The 24,688-nt window shown below is 43.2% G+C and overlaps 1 protein-coding gene across 1 annotated transcript; it reads right to left on the reverse strand.

Moving 5' to 3' along the window:
• Positions 1 to 528: 528 nt before the first annotated feature.
• On the reverse strand, positions 529 to 23,656 carry LOC141117170 (serine protease inhibitor A6-like). The gene is made up of 5 exons (XM_073609848.1): positions 23,609 to 23,656; positions 19,761 to 19,785; positions 10,420 to 11,055; positions 5,920 to 6,187; positions 529 to 858 (listed from the first exon to the last, which is right to left on the reverse strand). The coding sequence occupies exons 3-5, from the start codon at positions 11,027 to 11,029 to the stop codon at positions 672 to 674; spliced, it is 1,065 nt and encodes a 354-aa protein (XP_073465949.1). The 5' UTR covers positions 11,030 to 11,055; positions 19,761 to 19,785; positions 23,609 to 23,656; the 3' UTR covers positions 529 to 671.
• Between the last annotated feature and the right edge of the window lie 1,032 nt (positions 23,657 to 24,688).

Below are 24,688 nucleotides of genomic sequence, written 5' to 3' on the forward strand. Positions count from 1 at the left end.
ATGGGAGAGCCTGTGATACTTATGTACATGGGAGGAGTCTGTAATACTTATGTACATGGGAGGAGCCTGTGATACTTATGTACATGGGAGGAGTCTGTGATACTTATGTACCTGGGAGGAGCCTGTGATACCTATGTACATGGGAGGAGCCTGTGATACTTATGTACATGGGAGGAGCCTGTGATACTTATGTACATGGGAGGAGTCTGTGATACTTATGTACCTGGGAGGAGCCTGTGATACCTATGTACATGGGAGGACCCTGTGATACTTATGTACATGGGAGGAGCCTGTGATACTTATGTACATGGGAGGAGTCTGTAATACTTATGTACATGGGAGGAGCCTGTGATACTTATGTACATGGGAGGAGTCTGTGATACTTATGTACCTGGGAGGAGCCTGTGATACCTATGTACATGGGAGGACCCTGTAATACTTATGTACATGGGAATTTTTTTTTTCGTTTTTTATTTTTAATAAATTTGCAAAGATTTCAAACAAACTTCTTTCACGATGTCATTATGGGGGATTGTTTGTAGAATTTTGAGGAAAATAATGAATGTAATCCATTTTGGAATAGGGCTGTAACATAACAAAATGTGGAAACAGTGAAGCGCTGTGAATACTTTTCGGATGCACTGTATGTAAATTGATCGAATGATTGTACTTTAGATCAGATACTGATCATGTCTACTTACCCCCATGTTTGAAACTTTTAGCTTTTTTTCCTTTGAGATCCCGGAGAAGTTAGTATTTGTACCATTCAAAATGCTGTCTAGGCCCATGCGTGCCAATATACGTGTCATATTCACCGGATAGTTGAAGGATACTCTGGGTAAGTAGAGGTCCACCAAACTGTGAAGGAAAATGCACATCAGTGTCTGTATTAGCAATGGCAACTACCAAAAGTTTTTTCTCAATGAGGCTTTACTAGATGTTTATTATCTATGGAGTCCCGCCATTTATACTTTCACTAATCGCTTTATTGGCGCAAACCCAAAACTTGCCAATTACCCACAGCACACCAGTATGACCCAGAGGAAGGGAGGCCTCCATACCCCGAAACGTGTTACATCTTGCCCCAATCTCCACACTAAGCTCAGTCCCAGTATATATGATGTCACCTCCAGCGCCCCCCCTACCTGTACCCCCCCAGTATACCTGGATTACAGTCCTGCCTGACACTAGTTACCTCGCCCTACATCCTTCTCCTTTGGGGGTCCTCCTTATGGCTCTCCTCTGAGGGGTCCTCCTTATGGCTCTTCTCTGGGGGTTCTCCTAATGGCTCTCCTCTGGGGGGTCCTCCTTATGGCTCTCCTCTGGGGGTCCTCCTTATGGCTCTCCTCTGGGGGTCCTTCTTATGGCTCTCCTCTGGGGGTCCTCCTTATGGCTCTCCTCTGGGGGTCCTCCTTATGGCTCTCCTCTGGGGGGTCCTCCTTATGGCTCTCCTCTGGCGGTCCTTCTTATGGCTCTCCTCTGGGGGTCCTCCTTATGGCTCTCCTCTGGGGGGTCCTCCTTATGGCTCTCCTCTGGGGGTCCTTCTTATGGCTCTCCTCTGGGGGTCCTCCTTATGGCTCTCCTCTGGGGGGTCCTCCTTATGGCTCTCCTCTGGCGGTCCTCCTTATGGCTCTCCTCTGGGGGGTCCTCCTTATGCCTCTCCTCTGGGGGGTCCTCCCTGGTTCAGCTGCCATGTTCCTCAGATAATGAAGGTTAATCTAGCCAGATTGTCACCTCTATCCCCTGGTATCTATTGTGTCTTTGTTTCATTTATGTCATCCCCAATGTTCCCTCTCGGCCCCCCCCCTCCTTTGTTCCAGGCTCTCACTTATTATCTGTGTTCCCCATCCCTGTCCTCAGGTTCAGGTTCCCCATCCTTAATTCTATCCAATTACATTTATTCAGCACTAGACGTGCAATTCGTTTTGTTCCGAATTTATTGTTTGACGAAATGCATTAAATTAGTTAATTTGGAAACACTAGAATGAATGAAAACCCGTTTAACGAATTTTTCCAAAAATGTATCAATTCGAAAATACGAAAATTCGAAAAGCCGAAAAAAATAATCATGAAAATCCAAAAACTGAAAAGAACGAAAATCCAAAAATAAAGATGAAAGTCCAAAAATTTGAAAATCTGAAATAATAACTAACTAACTAATAATAATAATAATAACTATTACTAACTATTAAATTATAGGTATTGGAATTTCCTTTCAAATTTGGCTGTTAGTGAACGTAACGAATACGAATTTATCCAAAGTTATGAATTATCTGAAATAACGAATGCCGAATCAAAACAAATGGAACGTAACGAATTTATAATAATAATAAATAATATTAATAATAATAAACTTTTTATTATTATTATCATTATTATTGTTTTTTATAATTAGTTACGTCCCATTTGTTTAGATGCGGCATTCGTTATTTCAGATAATTCGTAACTTCGGATAAATTTGTATTCCTTCATAAATAGCCAAATTTGAAAGGAAATTTCAATACATGTAATTTAATAGATAGTTATTATCAGTTAGTTAGTTATTATTTAAAATGTTCAAAATTTCAAATTGAACATAACGAATTCAAATTTTTCTGAAGTTCCGAATTTTAGAATCTCGCATCTAAACGAATGAAGCATAACGAATGAAAATTTCTCCAAAGTTATTAATTTTTAAATTTTCAAATTACGCATCTAAATGAATGAAACATAACGAATTTAAATTTTTCTGAAGTTACGAATTTTCAAATTCTCGAATTCCGCATCTAAACGAATGGAACATAATGAATTCAATGTTTTTCCAAAGTTACGAATTTTCAAATTTTCGAATTCCAGATCTGAACGAATGACCCGAAAAACGAAAAAACAAAAAAACAAAAAAAGAATGAAACAAAAATGAACAAATTTTTTGCGGCAGTGCACATGTCTATTCAGCACTGTCCTGCCACCTAGTGTCCTTAGTGGAAACTTCTCCTAGTAGTTTCCTAATCCCAACCCAGTTACTGCAATAGTTGCATTGCCTGATATATAGAATGTTCTGTGCCTTTGGTCAGGGCCGTAGATAATTTTTTTTTTCCTGAGGGGGGTTCAGGTTTTTCAAACTTAAAGGCATCATTTACACTTTAACCACTTCAGCCCCGGACCATTTGGCTGCCCAAAGACCAGAGCACTTTTTGCGATTCGGCGCTGCGTTGCTTTAACTGACAATTGCGCGGTCGTGCGACGTGGCTCCCAAACAAAACTGACGTCCTTTTTTCCCCACAAATAGAGCTTTCTCTTGGTGGTATTTGATCACCTCTGCGGTTTTTATTTTTTGCGCTATAAACAAAAAAATAGCGTCAATTTAAAAAAAAAAACGCATTATTTTTTACTTTTTGCTATAATAAATATCCCCCCAAAAAATATATAAAAAAACATTTTTTTCCTCAGTTTAGGCCGATTCGCATTCTTCTACATATTTTTTTTGTAAAAAAAAAAAATCGTAATAAGCGTTTATTGATTGGTTTGTGCAAAAGTTATAGCGTCTACAAAATAGGGGATAGATTTATGGCATTTTTATTAATATAATATATAATATAATAATTTTTTTTTTTTTTACTAGTAATGGCGGCAATCAGCGATTTTTATCATGACTGTGACATTATGGCGGACAGATCGGACACTTTTGGCGTGATTTTGGGACCATTCACATTTATACAGCGATCAGTGCGATTAAAAATGCATTGATTACTGTGTAAATGTGACTGGCAGTGAAGGGGTTAACCACTAGGTGGCGCTGTAGGGGTTAAGTGTGTTCTAGGGAGTGATTCTAACTGTGGGGGGGAGGGGCTACGTGTGACACGACACTGATCACCGCTCCCGATTACAGGTCCGATCAGTGTCCTGTCACTAGGCAGAACGGGGAAATGCTTGTTTGCATCAACATCTCCCTGTCCTTCCTCTCTGTGAGACGATCGCGGGTATCCCCGCAGACATCGAATCCGCGGGACCCGCGATCACACTCACGGAGGTCGCGGCGGGCACACGCCCGCAAACAGTTTCTTAAGGGGCAACGTGCCTGTACGTGCCCTTCTGCCAACGTATATCGGCGTGAGGCGGTCGGCAAACGGTTAAAAAACTGTGTCCTAAGAAATTTTATGACGTTCAATGCTTCCGAGCATGCGCCGAATTGTTTCCGAGCATGCGTAGGAATTTTGCGCGTTGGAATGGCTCCAGACGATCTGAGTTTCCGATAGGAACTCAGCAGAGAACCTGCCCTCAATCTTTTGCTGGCAGAAATTCCGCCAGCAAAAGTCCGATGGAGCATACACACGGTCGCAATTTCTGACCAAGAGCTCACATCGGACTTTTGCTGGTGGAATTTCCGATCGTGTGTACGCGGCATTAGAAGCAGCCGGGGATAGATGCAACATTGGATCGATGCTCCGTCCACCTGGGTAAGTTTAATTTAAAAGAAAAACATCTCTTTTAAAGGAAAAAAAAGTCCCCCCTCTCCCTCCGAAGAACCCTCCCTCCTCAAGCTTTCAAGATTTTCACTGTAAAATATCTCCCTCCCTCAAATATCCCCATAAAAATTAAACCCCCCCCTGTCTCTAAACGGTCCACAGTTAACACCCTCTCCCCCAGCAAAGATTCCTAATTATGAAGAAAATCTCCCTTCATCCAATAAAACTCCCTCCTAGAAGCAAATCCCTCCCATTAACCACCCCCTGTAAACTTCTCTACGAGAAACTCCCCCCCCGTCTCCAAAAGCAAACCCACCCCCACTTTCCTTAACCCCCCCACCAAAAGAAACTCCCCTAGACTGGTATTCTCACTTCCTCCTTCCCAAAACAGAAAATTGATGCCTCCCCACTTACCAGACCTCAGATTCAGCACGGCACAGAAGTAGGAAAACTTCTGCATCCCCTTGAGGTACCTTGAGGAGGCGTCTAGGAGTTCCCTAAACCTCAATCTAGGAGTTCCCTCAACCTCAATCTAGGAGTTCCCTCAACCTCAATCTAGGAGTTCCCTCAACCTCAATCTAGGAGTTCCCTCAACCGTGCACTGTCAGTTGCCGGCATCTGAGACCTCGCTGTAATTTAAACTGAGGGGGTGGGGCACAATAAAAGGGGGGCTGGCTGCTACACTCCAAAACATCTGATTGCTTCTGCTGTGCTGATGCTGAGGCTAAACAGCAGGGACACTGCTTGTGCATTTTGCCAGGATGCTCTCGTGGGGGGGGGGTTTGAACACCCCTGACCCCCCCCCCCCTTATCTACACCCATAGGTGTGCGCAAGGGGTGTGCCAAGTGTGCCTGGGCACACCCTAATCCTGGGGTTGGCAACCTGTCAATCGCGATTTACCTGTCGATCGCGGGCAGGTAACCCACAATCCTTTCTTGCTGACCCCCAGAACCTGGATAGGAGAGGCGACGGAGGTGACGGAGGTGGAATTTAGTGGAACCGATCTGTATTTTCATCCTGCAGCAGCTGAAAGTAGGCTTCTCCTCTTCTCCCTCTTGCTCACATTCAGCTGCCACTGGAGGAAAATACAGGTGATCGGTACCAATATATGCCACCCCCGCCACCCCTCCTGTCCCTGTTTCTCTTCTTTCTGCTGCCCGGGTCCCCCTGTGTGCTCCCTTGCTCCCCCCCATTGTTTCAGGATGGACATGAGGAAGAGGCCGGTAAATATGTCACACATGCATATGTGTTGGAGCTTTGAGGTGCACACCCTAATGCGATAGGCTGCGCACACCTTTGTCTACACCCCTGCCTATGGTATACCCCTTTACCATCCTGTTATCGCTTCCAGTTTTTCCGGCATTCCTCCAATAAACATCAAGTTGAACATTTCTGCTTGAATGGCCATTTGGCTGATATACCTCTACCAGTGTTAAACGTGGGGTTTCGTCTTAAGCATCATCTCATGTATACCTGGTCTTCACTGAACTAAAGTAGCCTTTTATCATCTGTGGGGTCAGATTTAGTTCAGTTTCGTAGGGATCGCCCAGCGGTACGATGACGAGAAGGGACACGTTACCAAAGTACGGCACTTCCACCACATCGCATTTATTCTGGGTGTCCTTGTACGTCTTATAAAATCCCCGCTGACGCATGATTGGCACTAAGACCGGTCTCTCGTAATACCTCGAGAAGTTTCTCATCTCTGTATTCTGAATGCTAAATTCTGATTCCCATTGACCTGGGGGAGCAAAAAAAAAAAGATTCCTTTAAAAAGGTAAACTATAGTGGCTTGGGATTCATTGTATTTTATTTTTAAGTTTTTCAACTCTCGTCTTTATATATTTTTTTACTATTTATATAATATATATATATATATACACAGTATATTATAACGTACAAATAAACATTTAAAGTAAACCCTAACGAGGAACTTCACTCATTTTCTTACTTTTGGTCAACTAAAGCCATAGAGTAGCTACAACTAAAAACAGAAAAATGTGCACAAAGGAAATCACTTGCAGTCAGTAGGATGTGTCAAGTGCCTTGAAAAAAGTATTCATACCCCTTGAAATTTTCCACATTTTTGTCATGTTACAACCAAAAACATAAATGTATTTTATTGGGATTTTATGTGATAGACCAACACAAAGTGTCACATAATTGTGAAGTGGAAGGAAAATGATAAATGATACAAATAAATATGTGAAAAGTGTGGGGGAGGGGCATTTGTATGGCGCCCCCCGGAGTCAATACTTTGTAGAACCCCCTTTCTCTACAAGTCTTTTTGGGGGTGTCTCTACCAGCTTTGCACATCTAGAGAGGGACATTTTTGCCCATTCTTCTTTGTAAAATATCTCAAGCTCTGTCAGATTGGATGGAGAACGTCTGTGAACAGCAATTTTCAAGTCTTGCCACAGATTCTCAATGTGATTTAGGTCTGGACTGTGACTGGGCCATTCTAACACATGAATATGCTTTGATCTAAACCATTCCATTGTAGCTCTGGCTGTATGTTTCGGGTCGTTGTCCTGCTGGAAGGTGAACCTCCGCCCCAGTCTCAAGTCTTTTGTAGACTCCAACAGGTTTTCTTCTAAGATTGTCCTGTATTTGTCTCCATCCATCTTCCCATCAACTCTGACCAGCTTCCCTGTCCCTGCTGAAGAAAAGCATCCCCATCACATGATGCTGCCACCACCATGTTTCACGGTGGGGATGGTGTGTTCAGGGTGATGTGCAGTGTTAGTTTTCCCCCATACATAGCATTTTGTTTTTAAGCCAAAAAGTTCCATTTTGGTCTCCTCTGACCAGAGCACCTTCTTCCACATGTTTGCTGTGTCCTCCACATGGCTTCTCACAAACTACAAACAGGACTTCTTATGACTTTCTTTCACCAATGTCTTTCTTCTTGTCACTCTTCCATAAAGGGCAGATTTGTGGAGAACACGACTAATAGTTGTCCTGTGGACAGATTCTCCCACCTGAGCTGTGGATCTCTGCAGCTCCTCCAGAGTTACCATGGACCTCTTGGCTCTTCTCTGATGAATGCTCTCCTTGCCCGGCCGGTCAGTTTAGGTGGACGGTCATGTCTCGGTAGGTTTGCAGTTGTGCCATACTCTTTCCATTTTCCGATGATGGATTGAACAGAGTTCCTTGAGATGTTCAAAGCTTGGGAGATTTTTTTTTACCCTAACCCTGCTTTAAACTTCTCCACAACTTTATCCCTGACCTGTCTGGTGTGTTCCTTGGCCTTCATGATGCTGTTTGTTCACTAAGGTTCTTTAACAAACCTCTGAGGGCTTCACAGAACAGCTGTATATATACTGAGATTAAATTACACGCAGGTGGACTCTATTTACTAATTAGGTGACTTCTGAAGGCAATTGGTTCCACTAGATTTTAGTTAGGGGTATCAGAGTAAAGGGGGCTGAACATTTTTGGTTGTAACAAAATGTGGAAAATTTCAAGGGGTATGAATACTTTTTCAAGGCACTGTATATCTTCTTTTAGTTGAAATCATTGCTGAAACTGCACTTGAGGCTCCTGAGGAAGTCGCATGATAATGACGACACAGCTGGGTGCTGTGACTTACTTGTAAGCGGGTGCACATAGGGGTGTTATATAAAAATAAAGCTCAGTTTTTATTTTTGTACCGTTATTCACTGCTGATAATGGGAATCGTGATAAAGTTCTATTGTTCTGTTTTTTGTAATGCAGTGTGTAGTGGGTCAGCGGGCTACTCAAAGGTTAAGTATGCGCCTCCCCAGCTGTTCATGGCTCTGTACCCCGTTGTTGAGCCATAACTGAAAGGGGAGGGCTCAGGGCCTCTTTCTCTTCCACATGGGATTACAGGGGAAGGACTGCTGCACTATGAAGTCCTGCTGGAGCACATTTCCCCGTTTTGGGCCACCCTGCTGAGATTTTCCCTGGAACCAGAAGCCAGTAATGGACCTGAGCTAAATGGACTTTCTTTTGGGCAAGGTATGAACCTGGGCAGCCTGCATTAGACAATTAGGGCTGGACTCTTGTTTCATGTGTGCTGTGCTGAATGCTCGGTAAAGTTTCATTAACTGTTTCATGTCTGGTCTGAAGTTTTTCCAAAGGGCTGCATTAAGGTACATGACAAATGAAAAGAACAGGGCATATAACATCAATGGGGATGAAGAGGAGAAGCAAGAGTGCCACCAAGGAAGAGTTGGTTGTAAACCTCAGACATAAAATATGAACAAAGCCTATCCTTCTATAGTGTGTACTTGTCTCAATTAAGAGCTCTAATTGTCATTTCTGTCGGAGTCACTGTGGGGGAAGGGACCGCCAGCAGATTGACAGCCTCAGCCTCTGTTTCTGTGTGCTGCGTGAAAGGGGGTGTGTCCCAGTGGCGCCTGGTGCTCAATATTTTGGGGGGCGGGGGAGAAGGCCAGACCACCTCACTGATCAGGAACACTCCATGAACGCGGGGGGGCGGAGAGCTGAAGTTACACTCTGCAGAGCTCAGAGAGGAGAGCTCTGAGAGCTGAATGGAGGGAAGAGAAACACCAGCGGCAGTCTGTCCATACGGCGGCGCCATTACGTCATTAACTCGCCGCGCATGCGCCCGCTTGGCAATAGGTGGCAGAGCATGTACGAGCTTGCCTGAGCCCGGCAGGCTTTGGAACTGAGCCAATATCGGCCTGCAGCCATATTTTTCACAAGCAGCCGACGTCCCCATGGCAGGAGGGCAGGGATCCAAAGACAGATCAGGAGTAAGCCATACACAGGTAGACAGGTAGGGCAGATCAAGGCTCAGGTTAAGCAGGAACTAGCTGAAGACCACTCAGCAATCCATTCATGTCATAGCCCAGCTTAAATAGGCCATTTGGCGCCAGTGCTCATATAGTGGGTGCGCACGCATGTTTTGTGCGCATGCCTGTTGAGGCTTCACTCGTAATTTCGAGCATGTAATAGCCTTCTTGTTCCAACACAAGCTGACCTTCTCTTACCCAAGTTGTGTGTGTGACTATTTCAGTAGAAATTAATGACAGATTACACTATTGTAGGCAGCATGAAGTCTGCTTACTATGTACTACTTTATAATCATACCCACCACCAAACAAGAGTAAGGAGAGAAGGTTTCATGTTGTGAAGAGCCTTCTTCTTCCCAGCATTCCCTACTCCTCCTTTCCTCCTACCAGTGGTGGCCTGTAGTAATTTTCTTTGGGGGGGCAGCAAACAGTAACACACACACCCCCCCTCGTCGGTCGGTCGGCGGGTCGGACTGGTGCACTTACCCCATCTATTCGGCACTTCTCTCGGGCTCTCTGTTGCAGCGGCTCTCCCGTTCTCCTGCTCTCCACGGGCGACAGCTCTGGCTTCCGTTTCCTCCCTCCTTCTCGACTGCCATTTGGGAGTCTTCTCTTTTCAGGCCAATCAGAAAACGGGTCTCACACCCGCTTCTGATTGGCTGGATTGAGGATCAGTGTTACAACAGCGAATATTCATTCGCCGTTGCAACACCTGGATGGGCTCATGGCGCAATGCTCTGTGCCGCGATCCCACATACTTTGAAGCCTAATCAGGTGCTTCAAAAAAAAAAAAACCCCGCCGCTGTAATTCAGGCACCCGGCACCCTAAAAGGGGGCGGACACCTGAATAGGGGTTGGCAGCGGCAGCCGTGGATAGATTAATGCTATGCATGCTTAGGTGGCAAGGGGGCTCCTAATGGACGATCCGCCGCTGCCTCCTACGGTTCTCTTGTTGAATTTAGCCACAAATGTTCAGAGGCGGATAGATGATGCAAATAACATAAAGAAAAAAAAAAATAACAGCTTGTAAATTTTCGGTCTAGAGCCCTTTACTCTGGAAGCCTAAAGATTGGCCTACAAGTGCCTTACGGTAAATACTACCCTTCCAGGATAGACTCTAGAAAAAGTTAGTCTGATGATTGTTGTATCTGTAAAAATCTACTTTCTGTAGTCAACAGTAAAATGGACTTACCTTCAAAGACTACATAATCTAGAAGAACCATCAATGTGCTGGAATACAATTTAATGTACATATCCTTTATCTTATGATCTGTTCTGTCACTCACAATCCTACTGATTGTTTTCTCGTCAATCAGAGGGTCGCTGAAGCTGAAGGATTGAAAGGAGGCGCTGTAGTATTGAGCCACTTTCTCTTGGTATTCTGGTAAAATTTTTAAAGATTTTTCTACCAGGACCTCACTAAAAATCTTGAGTTTCATATCTTTGTTTGGATGATTTAACACTTGAAGGAGCTTTCTATTGCCCTCTTGTATCTCCTCCTCTGTCATGGTGCCTGTCATGTCTAAGAACAATAGAAGTAAATCCCGAGTTGGTGATTGGGCACCGAGAGCCAGCATGGAGAAGGTTATGTAGAGGCTCAGTGGTGAGACAAATAGGTTTGGTGGGGTTCCTATCGCCGGCACTGCAATCGCTGGATAAAGCATCATGGCAAAGTTCAATTGAGCTTCAGATAACGTTGATTGTTTCCATTGGTGGTTGTAGCTGTGTCCTTGATTTGGTTTGAAAGGGCCAGAAGCAAGGAGCAGTGGGATGAACAACTGGAGGAGAAGAAGAGTCTTCATCTTTCTTTCCCGCCAATTTCACACTTCTGTAAAAAAAGAAAAGTTTTTTTGGAGTTATTACCAGTAAACTGCTACTTGAGTCCTTTGGACCTCTCTCCAGTTATACTCCATATCCCCTGTTATAAAAGGGTCTAGCACCTACCCTCTATAGCAGTGATGGGGAACCTTGGCACCCCAGATGTTTTGGAACTACATTTCCCATGATTCTCAACTGCACTGCAGAGTGCTTGAGCATCATGGGAAATGTAGTTCCTAAACTTCTGGGGTGCCGAGGTTCACCATCACTGGTCTATAGGGATCCAAGGCCAAGGTTCAAAAATGCATTCTTTCTGGATTGACAGAAGCGAAAGTTGGTTTCGATGGATTTACCATAAAATTATTTTTTTCTTTAACCACTTCTTGCCCGCGCTACAGCCAAAAGACGGCTACAGCGTGGGCTTACATTTTTACCGCATATTGTTGGGCAGGTCAGTTTGGTCGGTCGCAGGCTGGGCTGTAAGTTAAGCTTGGAAGTTTTTTGTTTTTTTTTTACTTTGCCGGGAGGGTGTCCATGGATGTGCTCCTGTGATCGTGCTGCCAGCATGCCCCCTGCGATGCGCGGGGCGGCGCGCACTGTGATCGCTGAGTCCTTCACTCAGCTGATCACAGATTGGGGTAAAAGGCCAATCACAGCGGCCCTTTACCACATGATCAGCTGTGTTCAATAACAGCTGATCACGGATGTAAACACAAGCCGGTCATCGGCTTTTCTTTCCCCATGCTGAGATCACGAGGAGAGAAGAAGAGAGCCGATAACTGCCTTGTGTTAAAGGGACATCGGCACTGATAATCCTGATTATCAGTGATGTCACAACAGTGCCCATCAGTGCAGCCAATCAATGCCCATCACTGAATCCACATCAGTGTCACCTATCAGTGCCACCTGCCAGTTCCCATCAGTGCCTCCTCAGTGCAAACCAGTGCCACTTAATCAGTGCCTATCAGTGCCGCCAATCAGTGCAGCCTCATCAGTGCCTCCTCATGAGTGCCCCCCCGAGCCCCCTTAAGCAGTGCCACCTCTTCAGTGCCCATCAGAGCAGCCTATCAGTTCCCATCAGTGCCACCTATCAGTGTCCATCAGAGAGCCGATAATCACCTTGTGTTAAAGGGACATCGGTCCTGATAATCCTGATTATCAGTGATGTCAGAACAGTGCCCATCAGTGCAGCCAATCAGTGCCCATCAGTGCAGCCAATCAGTGCAGCCTCATCAGTGACTCCTCATCAGTGCCCACCAGTGCCACTTAAGCAGTACCACCTCTTCAGTGCCCATCAGTGCAGCCAATCAGTGCCCATCACTTAATCCTCATCAGTGTCACCTATCAGTGCCACCTACCAGTTCCCATCTGTGCCGCCTATCATTGCCCATCAGTTCCTCCTCAGTGCACACCAGTGCCACTTAATCAGTGCCCATCAGTGCCGCCAATCAGTGCAGCCTCATCAGTGCCCCCTCATCAGTGCCCACCAGTGCCACTTAAGCAGTGCCACCTCTTCAGTGCCCATCAGAGCAGTCAATCAGTGCCCATCAGTGCAGCCAATCAGAGCCCATCACTAAATCCTCATCGATGTCACCTATCAGTACCACCTACCAATTCCCATCAGTGCAGCCAATCAGTGCCCATCACTTAATCCTCATCAGTGTCACCTATCAGTGCCACCTACCAGTTCCCATCTGTGCCGCCTATCAGTGCCCATCAGTTCCTCCTCAGTGCACACCAGTGCCACTTAATCAGTGCCCATCAGTGCCGCCAATCAGTGCAGCCTCATCAGTGCCCCCTCATCAGTGCCCACCAGTGCCACTTAAGCAGTGCCACCTCTTCAGTGCCCATCAGAGCAGTCAATCAGTGCCCATCAGTGCAGCCAATCGGTGCTCATCAGCGTTGCCCATCAGTGCTGCCAATCAGTGCCTCTTCATGAGTGCCCACCAGTGCCACTTAAGCAGTGCCACCTCTTCAGTGCCCATCAGAGCAGCCTATCAGTGCCCATCAGTGTCCATCAGAGAGCCGATAACCGCCTTGTGTTAAAGGGACATCGGCCCTGATAATCCTGATTATCAGGGATGTCACAACAGTGCCCATCAGTGCAGCCAATCAGTGCTCATCACTGAATCCTCATCAGTGTCACTTATCAGTACCACCTATCAGTTCCCATCAGTGCCGCCTATCAGTGCCCATCAGTTCCTCCTCAGTGCACACCAGTGCCACTTAATCAGTGCTGCCAATCAGTGCAGCCTCATCAGTGCCTCCTCATCAGTGCCCATCAGAGTAGCCTATCGGTGCCCATCAGTGCCACCTGTCAGTGTCCATCAGAGAGCCGATAACCGCTTTGTGTTAAAGGCACTGATAATCCTGATTATCAGTGATGTCCCAACACTGCCCACTAGTGCTGCCAATCAGTGCCCATCACTGAATCCTCATCAGCGTCACCTATCAGTGCTGCCTATCAGTACCCATCAGTGCCACCTATCAGTGCCCATCAGTGGTGCCTATTAGTTCAGCCTCATCAGTGCCTCCTCATCAGCGCCCACCAGTGCCACTTAAGCAGTTCCGCCTCATTAGTGCCACCTCTTCAGTGCCCATCCATGCCGCATTATCAGTGCACATCAGTGAAGGAGAAAAATGACCTGTTTGCCAAATGTTAAAAAATATTAAGATTTTTTTTTTTCTCAAAATATTCTGTCTTTTTTCATTTGTTTAGCAAAAATAAAAAAAGTGCCACCAAAAGAAAGCTCTCTGTTTGAAAAAAAAATGATAAAAATGTCATATGGTGTACAGAGTAGCATGACTGCGCAATTGTCATGCAAAGTGTGAGAGTGCTGAAAGCTGAGAATTGGCCTGGGCAGGAAGGGGGTGAACGTGCCCGGTGGGCAAGGGGTTAAAGCCTAAACTGCTACTAAAGGTTCCTTTAAAAAAAAAAAAAAATAATAATAATAACAAACATACTTACCTGTGTAATGGTTTTGTACAGAGCAGCCCCCGATCCTCCTCTTCTCAGGACCACCCCCCAGCTGAGTACCCCCCCCCGGGCAAGCTGCTTGTTCTGGGCAGTGACGTCTCCAGCTTTCATATTTAGGGGGGGCACATGGGGGGACAGGGACAAAAGTAGGGGGGCGAGTATAAAATGCAGTATATATATATCCTGGGGCCCTTTACTACGACCCCACAATGGCCCTTTCACATGTTCTGCAGTGAGCTCCCTTCCTACTGTATTGGGGTCCCCCAGGGTGTCAGAAAACAAGAGATATATGTCACCAGCATACCAAGAAAATATAAGGATCCAAAGCAGTGGGAGAACTATCAGGGTTGCAAAGGTTGTCTTGCCACCGGGCCCTGGTGTTCTGCCACTGTGGGGTTCCCCAGCCTCCTCTTGCTGTCCTGCCCCTGCTATTGACAGCGCTGGTCTGGAATCTCTTGGAATTTACAGGCTGGTCCTCCTGTCCTAAGAACGGGAGAAATCAGTCTGTTTTTTCAGTAACTGAGAGTCCTGGTGGAGTCCTTCCTGCAGCTCGCTCTTCTCCCTGCCAATGAGGATGGAGGGGAAGGAGCAGATCGGGCGGCCGTGGTTGTGTGAGCGCTCGCATTATGCAGTGTCAGCGAGCAGAGGGAGGGGGGAGGAATCACCCGCAGGAGCTGACTGGGGACGCTCTCCCTCTTAGACATTGATTTTTGTAAAAAAAAAAAAAAAAAAAAAATCATGGGGGTGGGGCACATCATAATGTTGGGAGGGGGGTCAGGCCCCCCCCCCTAGGGACGCCATTGGTTCTGGGGGCACTTCTCTCATGCACAGCGCTGGCTCAGGTATGTATTGGGGGGTCTGAGGGGCAAAATGCACACAGAAGGTTTTTTACTTTCAGGAAAACTCCAAAAAAAAAGCAAAATGTGCCCCCAATGTGTAGCACACTGTACAATACAATTTGGGTGGGGGGGTATGTTTTCTATATATGTTTTGTTATATGCCGACATGCCTTTAGTGTAAAATATTTAGGGGACTCCCATTATTATGGGGTTCATAATTATTTTTTTTCTTTGTAGCATTAACAGACCTTCTTGGTCTTGGTTGGGCCTCCTAATGCCCCCTTCATCCGACACCAGGGGGGTCCCTGACAGATCTGGTGACTCTCTAGGGTCCTCCCCACCTTCTTGTTTGGCCTTCATCGCCTGTCAGTTACTCTGATTCCCTTCCCCCCCTTCTTTTTGGAGTGATCTACATCTGCATATGGTGGTATGTATCTGGTTCCACCACAGTATGTTAAATTGTCCCATAATGTCACATATATCGATGTATTTTTGTTCTGTTTTCCTTAGCAGTATTTATTAAACTCCTGAGAAAGCAAGCTGAGATTCCTAAGAAACATGCTGGGGACTCAAAGCTATGGTATATTTGAATTGGGCAATGTACTTTACCATTGCTCTTATGGACACATAAACTTTGTATTGATGTAATATACACTATATTACCAAAAGTATTGGGACGCCTCCCTTTACACGCACATGAACTTTAACAGCATCCCAGTCTTAGTCCGGAGGGTTCAATATTGAGTTGGCTCCGCCCTTTGCAGCTATAACAGCTTCAACTCTTCTGGGAAGGCCGTCCACAAGGTTTAGGAGGGTGTCTATGGGAATGTTTGACCATTCTTCCAGAAGAGCATTTGTGAGGTCAGGCTCTGATGTTGGATGAGAAGGCCTGGCTCGCAATCTGCGCTCTAATCCATCCCAAAGATGTTCTATGGGGTTGAGGTGCAGGCCAGTCAAGTTCCTCCACCTCAAACTCGCTCACCCATGTCTTTATGGACCTTGCTTTGTGAATTGGTGGACAGTCATGTTGGAACAGGAAGGGGCCATCCCCAAACTGTTCCCATAAAGTTGGGAGCATGAAATTGTCCAAAATGTCTTGGTATGCTGACGCCTTAAGAGTTCCCTTCAAGGAAATAAGGGGCCAAGCCCAACCCCTGAAGAACAACCCCCACACCATAATCCCCCCTCCCCCCCCCCACACACCATAATCCCCCCTCCCCCCACACCATAATCCCCCCTCCGCCAAATGATTTGGAGGGGTGGCCCAATATTTTTAGCAATATAGTGTGGATGAGCGAGTTTGGGGTGGAGGAACTTGACTGCCCTGCACAGAGTCCTGACCTCAACCCCATAGAACACCTTTGGGATGAATTAGAGCGAAGACTGTGAGCCAGGCCTTCTCATCCAACATCAGCGCCTGACCTCACAAATGCTCTTCTGGAAGAATGGTCAAACATTCCCATAGACACCCTCCTAAACCTTGTGGACGGCCTTCCCAGAAGAGTTGAAGCTGACCCTACAGACTAAGCCTGGGATACCATTAAAGTTCATGTGTGTGTAAAGGCAGGTGTCCCAATACTTTTGGCAATATAGTATGTATATATATATATATATATATATACATACATATATATATATATATACACATACACATATATATATATATATATATATATATATACATATATATATATATACACATACATATATATATATATATATATATATATGTATATATATAAAATATATATATATATATATATATATATATATAAAATATTTATATATATATATATATATATATATATATATATATATATATATATATATATATATATATATATATGTATATATATTATACATATAGTATTATATATATTTAAAAAAATTCAGACAGCCACCCAAAATTAGAAAAACCAAACTGAAACCCTGTTTTTTTTTTTATTTTTCTATTCTTTTCTTTTTTCTTTTTTTTTTTTTTTTTTTTTTTACGATTAGGGACACTATAAACTATTGAAAAAAAACTAAAGCACTCCAAAAAAAAAAAAAAAGTAAAAATGTTTATATATCACTGAGTACTGTATCTGTATTGTAGCCTTTTATAATGTGTGCGCTGCAACTTTACTGTGAACCAACATTGGCCAAAGTCTTGCACCTTACCAGAGATCATCTGCAAGACCTTGGTCAATGATGGCTCAAGCAATGCATTGTGGGATGTTCCCAGTTAAATTTAGTAGATGAACCCAAATTAAATTTTTATCATTTTTTTCACACAAATAGAGATTTCTTTTGGTGGTATTTTATTTTGTTGCAATATAAATGAAAAAAAGACCTACAATTTTGAAAAAAAAAAAAACACCCCAATATTTTCTACTTTCTGTTATAAAACATATCCAATAAAATACAATTTCTTCATAAACTTAGGCTAAAATGTATTCTGATACATGTCTTTGGTGCAAAAAAATTCCCAAAAATGTCTATTAATTGGCTTTTGTAAACTTGATAGCGTCTACACACTATGGGATATACAGTGCTGTGAAAAAGTATTTGCCCCCTTCCTCTTTTTTTTTTCTTTTTTTTGCATATTTCTAACACTTAAATGATTCAGATCATCAAAATAATTTTAATATTACACAAAGATAACCCGAGTAAATCCAAGATGCATTTTTTAAATGATTATTTCACTTATTAAGGGAAAAAAACTGTTCAAACCTGCCTGGCCCTATGTGAAAAAGTAATTGCCCCCTCCCATGCTAAACCATGAATGAACCATGATTAACCACAATTTTTGGAAAGCTGAGTTAAATTTCACTTGCCGCACCCAGGCCTGAATACTGCCAGACCTGTTGAATCAAGAAATCACATAAATAGAATCTGTTGGACAAAGTGAAGCAGGCTAACAGATCACAAAAAAACCACACATCATGCCACAATCTAAAAAAAAAAAAAAAAATCAAGAACAGATTAGAAACAAAGTAATGTCCATGTATCGGTCTAGGAAGGATTTCAAAACCAATTCTAATGCCCCGTACACACGGTCGGATTTTCCGACGGAAAACGTGTGATAGGACCTTGTTGTCGGAAATTCCGACCGTGTGTGGGCTCCATCACACATTTTCCATCGGATTTTCCGACACACAGAGTTTGAGAGCAGGCTATAAAATTTTCCAACAACAAAATCCGTTGTCGGAATTTCCGATCGTGTGTACACAAATCCGACGCACAAAGTGCCACGCATGCTCAGAATAAATAAAGAGACGAAAGCTATTGGCTACTGCCCCGTTTATAGTCCCGACGTTCGTGTTTTACGTCACTGCGTTCAGAACGATCGGATTTTCCGACAACTTTGTGTGACCGTGTGTATGCAAGACAAGTTTGAGCCAACATCCTTCGGAAAAAATCCTAGGATTTTGTTGTCGGAATGTCCGATCAATGTCCGACCGTGTGTACGGGGCATAAGGCTTTGGGACTCCAGTGAACCACGGGGAGAGTCATTATCCACAAATGGAGATAACTTGGAACAGTGGTGAACCTTCCCAGGAGTGGCCGGCCTACAAAAATGACCCCAAGAGCACAACGAGGACTCATCCAGGAGGTCATAAAAGAACCCAGAACAACATCTAAAGACCTGCAGGCCTCACGTGCCTCAGGTAAGATCAGTGTTCATGATTCACCAATAAGAAAGAGACTGGGCAAAAATGGCGTCCTTGGGAGAGCTCCAAGGCCAAAGCCACCTCTGACCAAAAAGAACTCAAAGGCTCATCTCACATTTACCAAAAACCATCTTGATCATCCCCAAGACTTTTAGGTAAATATTCTGTGGACTGATGAGACAAAAATGTAACTTTTTGGAAGGTGTGCGTCCCGTTACATAGTTACATAGTAGGTGAGGTTGAAGAAAGACACAAGTCCATCAAGTCCAACCTATGTGTGTGATTATATGTCAGTATTACATTGTATATCCCTGTATGTTGTGGTCATTCAGGTGCTTATCTAATCGCTTTTTAAAACTATCAATGCTCCCTGCTGAGACCACCGCCTGTATAAGGGAATATCACATCCTTGCCGCTCTTACAGTAAAGAACCCTCTACGCAGTTTAAGGTTAAACCACTTTTCTTCTAATTTTTACGAGTATCCACGTGTCTTGTTAAACTCTCTTCTGCGTAAAAGTTTTCTCCCTATTGTGGGGTCACCAGTACGGTATTTGTATATTGTGGGGTCACCAGTCCGGTATTTGTATATTGTGGGGTCACCAGTCCGGTATTTGTATATTGAAATCATATCCCCTCTCAAGCGTCTCTTCTCCAGAGAGAATAAGTTCAGAGCTCACAACTTTTCCTCATAACTAAAATCCCAGCTTATGCCAGTTAACATCTGGCATAAAACTAATACAGCATTTCATAACAAGAACATCACACCAACATTCAGACATGGTGGTGGTAGCGGGATGGTCTGGGGCTGCTTTGCAGCTTCTGGACCTGGACGACTTCCCATAATTGTTGGAACCATGAATTCTAAGCTCTACCAGAAAATCCTAAAGTGGGGATGTTGCATGCCCCTCACATGGAACAGGCTGGATGATGTACATGTACTGCAAGCAGTCCAGAGGTGGTTTTAATTTAGGTAAAATATTCTGGTAAGAACACAGAAACACAACAAATTATCTATCTATCTATCTATCTATCTATCTATCTATCTATCTATCTATCTATCTATCTATCTATCTTGAGTGTCAAACTTTTACTATTCTTTCTACAATTTTTTTTAGAATAAGTTAAAAACGACCCTCGTGGTTAGGGTCTCCATCTAGTACATGGCACTATAGGATAACATACATACATGTCTTTGTAAACCAAAATCTATCTATCTATATAAAATAAAATTAAAGTATAACCTACCGTTATAAGTGCAATCACTTGTCTCCTGCAAAAACACAAATCTCTGTGAGTTTGAAACTTATATTGTCCATGAAAAAAAGTTTGTTAATCAGATACACTATGAGGTCATAATGACCTGACCCAACAAACATGACATAAACTCTGGATGGTGTTAAACATTGCAAAAAGCAGAGGGGGGGGGGGGGTTGTCTCCTTGTGGTTGTCTCCTTGTGTTTAACAGTGAGAGTGTCGGTCCAGTGAGAGTGTCGGTTGGGAGCATAAAATTGTCCAAAATGTCTTGGTATGCTGACGCCTTAAGAGTTCCCTTCACTGGAACTAAGGGGCCAAGCCCAATCCCTGAAGAACAACCCCACCCCATAATCCCCCCCCCACACACCATAATCCCCCCCTCCACCCCCCACACCATAATCCCTCCTCCGCTAAATGATTTGGAGGGGCGGCCCAATATTTTTAGCAATATAGTGTGGATGAGCGAGTTTGGGGTGGAGGAACTTGACTGCCCTGCACAGAGTCCTGACCTCAACCCGATAGAACACCTTTGGGATGAATTAGAGCGGAGACTGCGAGCCAGGCCTTCTCATCCAACATCAGTGCCTGACCTCATAAATGCTCTTCTGGAAGAATGGTCAAACATTCCCATAGACACACTCCTAAACCTTGTGGACGGCCTTCCCAGAAGAGTTGAAGCTGACCCTACAGACTAAGACTGGGATGCCATCAAAGTTCATGTGGGTGTAAAGGCAGGCGTCCCAATACTTTTGGCTATATATATATATATATATATATATATATATATATAAAATATATATATATATATATATATAATATATATATATATATTTATTATACATATAATATTATATATATTTAAAAAAATTCAGACAGCCACCCAAAATTAGAAAAACCAAACTGAAACCCTGTTTTTTTTTTTATTTTTCTATTCTTTTCTTTTTTCTTTTTTTTTTTTTTTTTTTTTTTTACGATTAGGGACACTATAAACTATTGAAAAAAAACTAAAGCACTCCAAAAAAAAAAAAAAAGTAAAAATGTTTATATATCACTGAGTACTGTATCTGTATTGTAGCCTTTTATAATGTGTGCGCTGCAACTTTACTGTGAACCAACATTGGCCAAAGTCTTGCACCTTACCAGAGATCATCTGCAAGACCTTGGTCAATGATGGCTCAAGCAATGCATTGTGGGATGTTCCCAGTTAAATTTAGTAGATGAACCCAAATTAAATTTTTATCATTTTTTTCACACAAATAGAGATTTCTTTTGGTGGTATTTTATTTTGTTGCAATATAAATGAAAAAAAGACCTACAATTTTGAAAAAAAAAAAAACACCCCAATATTTTCTACTTTCTGTTATAAAACATATCCAATAAAATACAATTTCTTCATAAACTTAGGCTAAAATGTATTCTGATACATGTCTTTGGTGCAAAAAAATTCCCAAAAATGTCTATTAATTGGCTTTTGTAAACTTGATAGCGTCTACACACTATGGGATATACAGTGCTGTGAAAAAGTATTTGCCCCCTTCCTCTTTTTTTTTTCTTTTTTTTGCATATTTCTAACACTTAAATGATTCAGATCATCAAAATAATTTTAATATTACACAAAGATAACCCGAGTAAATCCAAGATGCATTTTTTAAATGATTATTTCACTTATTAAGGGAAAAAAACTGTTCAAACCTGCCTGGCCCTATGTGAAAAAGTAATTGCCCCCTCCCATGCTAAACCATGAATGAACCATGATTAACCACAATTTTTGGAAAGCTGAGTTAAATTTCACTTGCCGCACCCAGGCCTGAATACTGCCAGACCTGTTGAATCAAGAAATCACATAAATAGAATCTGTTGGACAAAGTGAAGCGGGCTAACAGATCACAAAAAAACCACACATCATGCCACAATCTAAAAAAAAAAAAAAAATCAAGAACAGATTAGAAACAAAGTAATGTCCATGTATCGGTCTAGGAAGGGTTTCAAAGCCAATTCTAATGCCCTGTACACACGGTCGGATTTTCCGACGGAAAATGTGTGATAGGACCTTGTTGTCGGAAATTCCGACCGTGTGTGGGCTCCATCACACATTTTCCATCGGATTTTCCGACACACAAAGTTTGAGAGCAGGATATAAAATTTTCCAACAACAAAATCCGTTGTCGGAATTTCCGATCGTGTGTACACAAATCCGACGCACAAAGTGCCACGCATGCTCAGAATAAATAAAGAGACGAAAGCTATTGGCTACTGCCCCGTTTATAGTCCCGACGTTCGTGTTTTACGTCACCGCGTTCAGAACGATCGGATTTTCCGACAACTTTGTGTGACCGTGTGTATGCAAGACAAGTTTGAGCCAACATCCTTCGGAAAAAATCCTAGGATTTTGTTGTCGGAATGTCCGATCAATGTCCGACCGTGTGTATGGGGCATAAGGCTTTGGGACTCCAGTGAACCACGGGGAGAGTCATTATCCACAAATGGAGATAACTTGGAACAGTGGTGAACCTTCCCAGGAGTGGCCAGCCTACAAAAATGACCCCAAGAGCATGATGAGGACTCATCCAGGAGGTCATAAAAGAACCCAGAACAACATCTAAAGACCTGCAGGCCTCACGTGCCTCAGGTAAGATCAGTGTTCATGATTCACCAATAAGAAAGAGACTGGGCAAAAATGGCGTCCTTGGGAGAGCTCCAAGGCCAAAGCCACCTCTGACCAAAAAGAACTCAAAGGCTCATCTCGCATTTACCAAAAAACATCTTGATCATCCCCAAGACTTTTAGGTAAATATTCTGTGGACTGATGAGACAAAAATTTAACTTTTTGGAAGGTGTGCGTCCCGTTACATAGGTACATAGTAGGTGAGGTTGAAGAAAGACACAAGTCCATCAAGTCCAACCTATGTGTGTGATTATATGTCAGTATTACATTGTATATCCCTGTATATTGTGGTCATTCAGGTGCTTATCTAATCGCTTTTTAAAACTATCGATGCCCCCCCGCTGAGACCACCGCCCGTATAAGGGAATATCACATCCTTGCCGCTCTTACAGTAAAGAACCCTCTACGCAGTTTAAGGTTAAACCACTTTTCTTCTAATTTTTATGAGTATCCACGTGTCTTGTTAAACTCCCTTCTGCGTAAAAGTTTTCTCCCTATAGTGGGGTCACCAGTCCGGTATTTATATATTGAAATCATATCCCCTCTCAAGCGTCTCTTCTCCAGAGAGAATAAGTTCAGAGCTCACAACCTTTCCTCATAACTAAAATCCCAGCTTATGCCAGTTAACATCTGGCATAAAACTAATACAGCATTTCATAACAAGAACATCACACCAACATTCAGACATGGTGGTGGTAGCGGGATGGTCTGGGGCTGCTTTGCAGCTTCTGGACCTGGACGACTTCCCATAATTGTTGGAACCATGAATTCTAAGCTCTACCAGAAAATCCTAAAGTGGGGATGTTGCATGCCCCTCACATGGAACAGGCTGGATGATGTACATGTACTGCAAGCAGTCCAGAGGTGGTTTTAATTTAGGTAAAATATTCTGGTAAGAACACAGAAACACAACAAATTATCTATCTATCTATCTATCTATCTATCTATCTATCTATCTATCTATCTATCTATCTATCTATCTATCTATCTATCTATCTATCTTGAGTGTCAAACTTTTACTATTCTTTCTACAATTTTTTTTAGAATAAGTTTAAAACGACCCTCGTGGTTAGGGTCTCCATCTAGTACATGGCACTATAGGATAACATACATACATGTCTTTGTAAACCAAAATCTATCTATCTATATAAAATAAAATTAAAGTATAACCTACCGTTATAAGTGCAATCACTTGTCTCCTGCAAAAACACAAATCTCTGTGAGTTTGAAACTTATATTGTCCATGAAAAAAAGTTTGTTAATCAGATACACTATGAGGTCATAATGACCTGACCCAACAAACATGACATAAACTCTGGATGGTGTTAAACATTGCAAAAAGCAGAGGGGGGGGGGGGGGTTGTCTCCTTGTGGTTGTCTCCTTGTGTTTAACAGTGAGAGTGTCGGTCCATTGTAAAGAGAATCTTTCATGACATGAGGGTTTTCCATTCTTCCTACCAAATAGCAGTTTTCTTATAGAATGGCTACACTGATGAGCAGCACCTGGGATCAGTCATGAACTGATGAGCATTCAAAATCTTCCCACACCATTGTTGACCACATATGAATCTCCTTCCACCAATGTTCAACTCTTATGAATCCCCTCTTCACCGATGATGACCATCTGTGAATCCTCTCTCCACCAATGATGACCAGTTGTGAATCCCCTCTTTACCAATGATGACCAGTTGTGAATCCCCTCTTCACCAGTGACAACCATCTGTGAATCTCCTCTTTATCAGTGATGACCATCTGCGAATCCCCTCTTCACCAACGATGACCAGCTGTGAATACCCTGTTTACCAATGATGACCAGCTGTGAATACCCTCTTTACCAATGATGACCAGCTGTGAATACCCTCTTTACCAATGGTGACCAGCTGTGAATACCCTCTTTACCAATGATGACCAGCTGTGAATACCCTCTTTACCAATGGTGACCAGTTGTGAATACCCTCTTTACCAATGATGACCAGTTGTGAATCCCCTCTTCACCAACGATGACCAGTTGTGAATAACCTCTTCACCAGTGACAACCATCTGTGAATCTCCTCTTTATCAGTGATGACCATCTGCGAATCCCCTCTTCACCAACAATGACCAGCTGTGAATACCCTGTTTACCAATGATGACCAGCTGTGAATACCCTCTTTACCAACGATGACCAGCTGTGAATCCCCTCTTTACCAATGATGACCAGTTGTGAATCCCCTCTTCACCAGTGACAACCATCTGTGAATCTCCTCTTTATCAG

Source organism: Aquarana catesbeiana, linkage group LG13 (genome assembly GCF_042186555.1).
Source record: "Aquarana catesbeiana isolate 2022-GZ linkage group LG13, ASM4218655v1, whole genome shotgun sequence".
NCBI classification, from domain to species: Eukaryota; Metazoa; Chordata; class Amphibia; order Anura; family Ranidae; genus Aquarana; species Aquarana catesbeiana.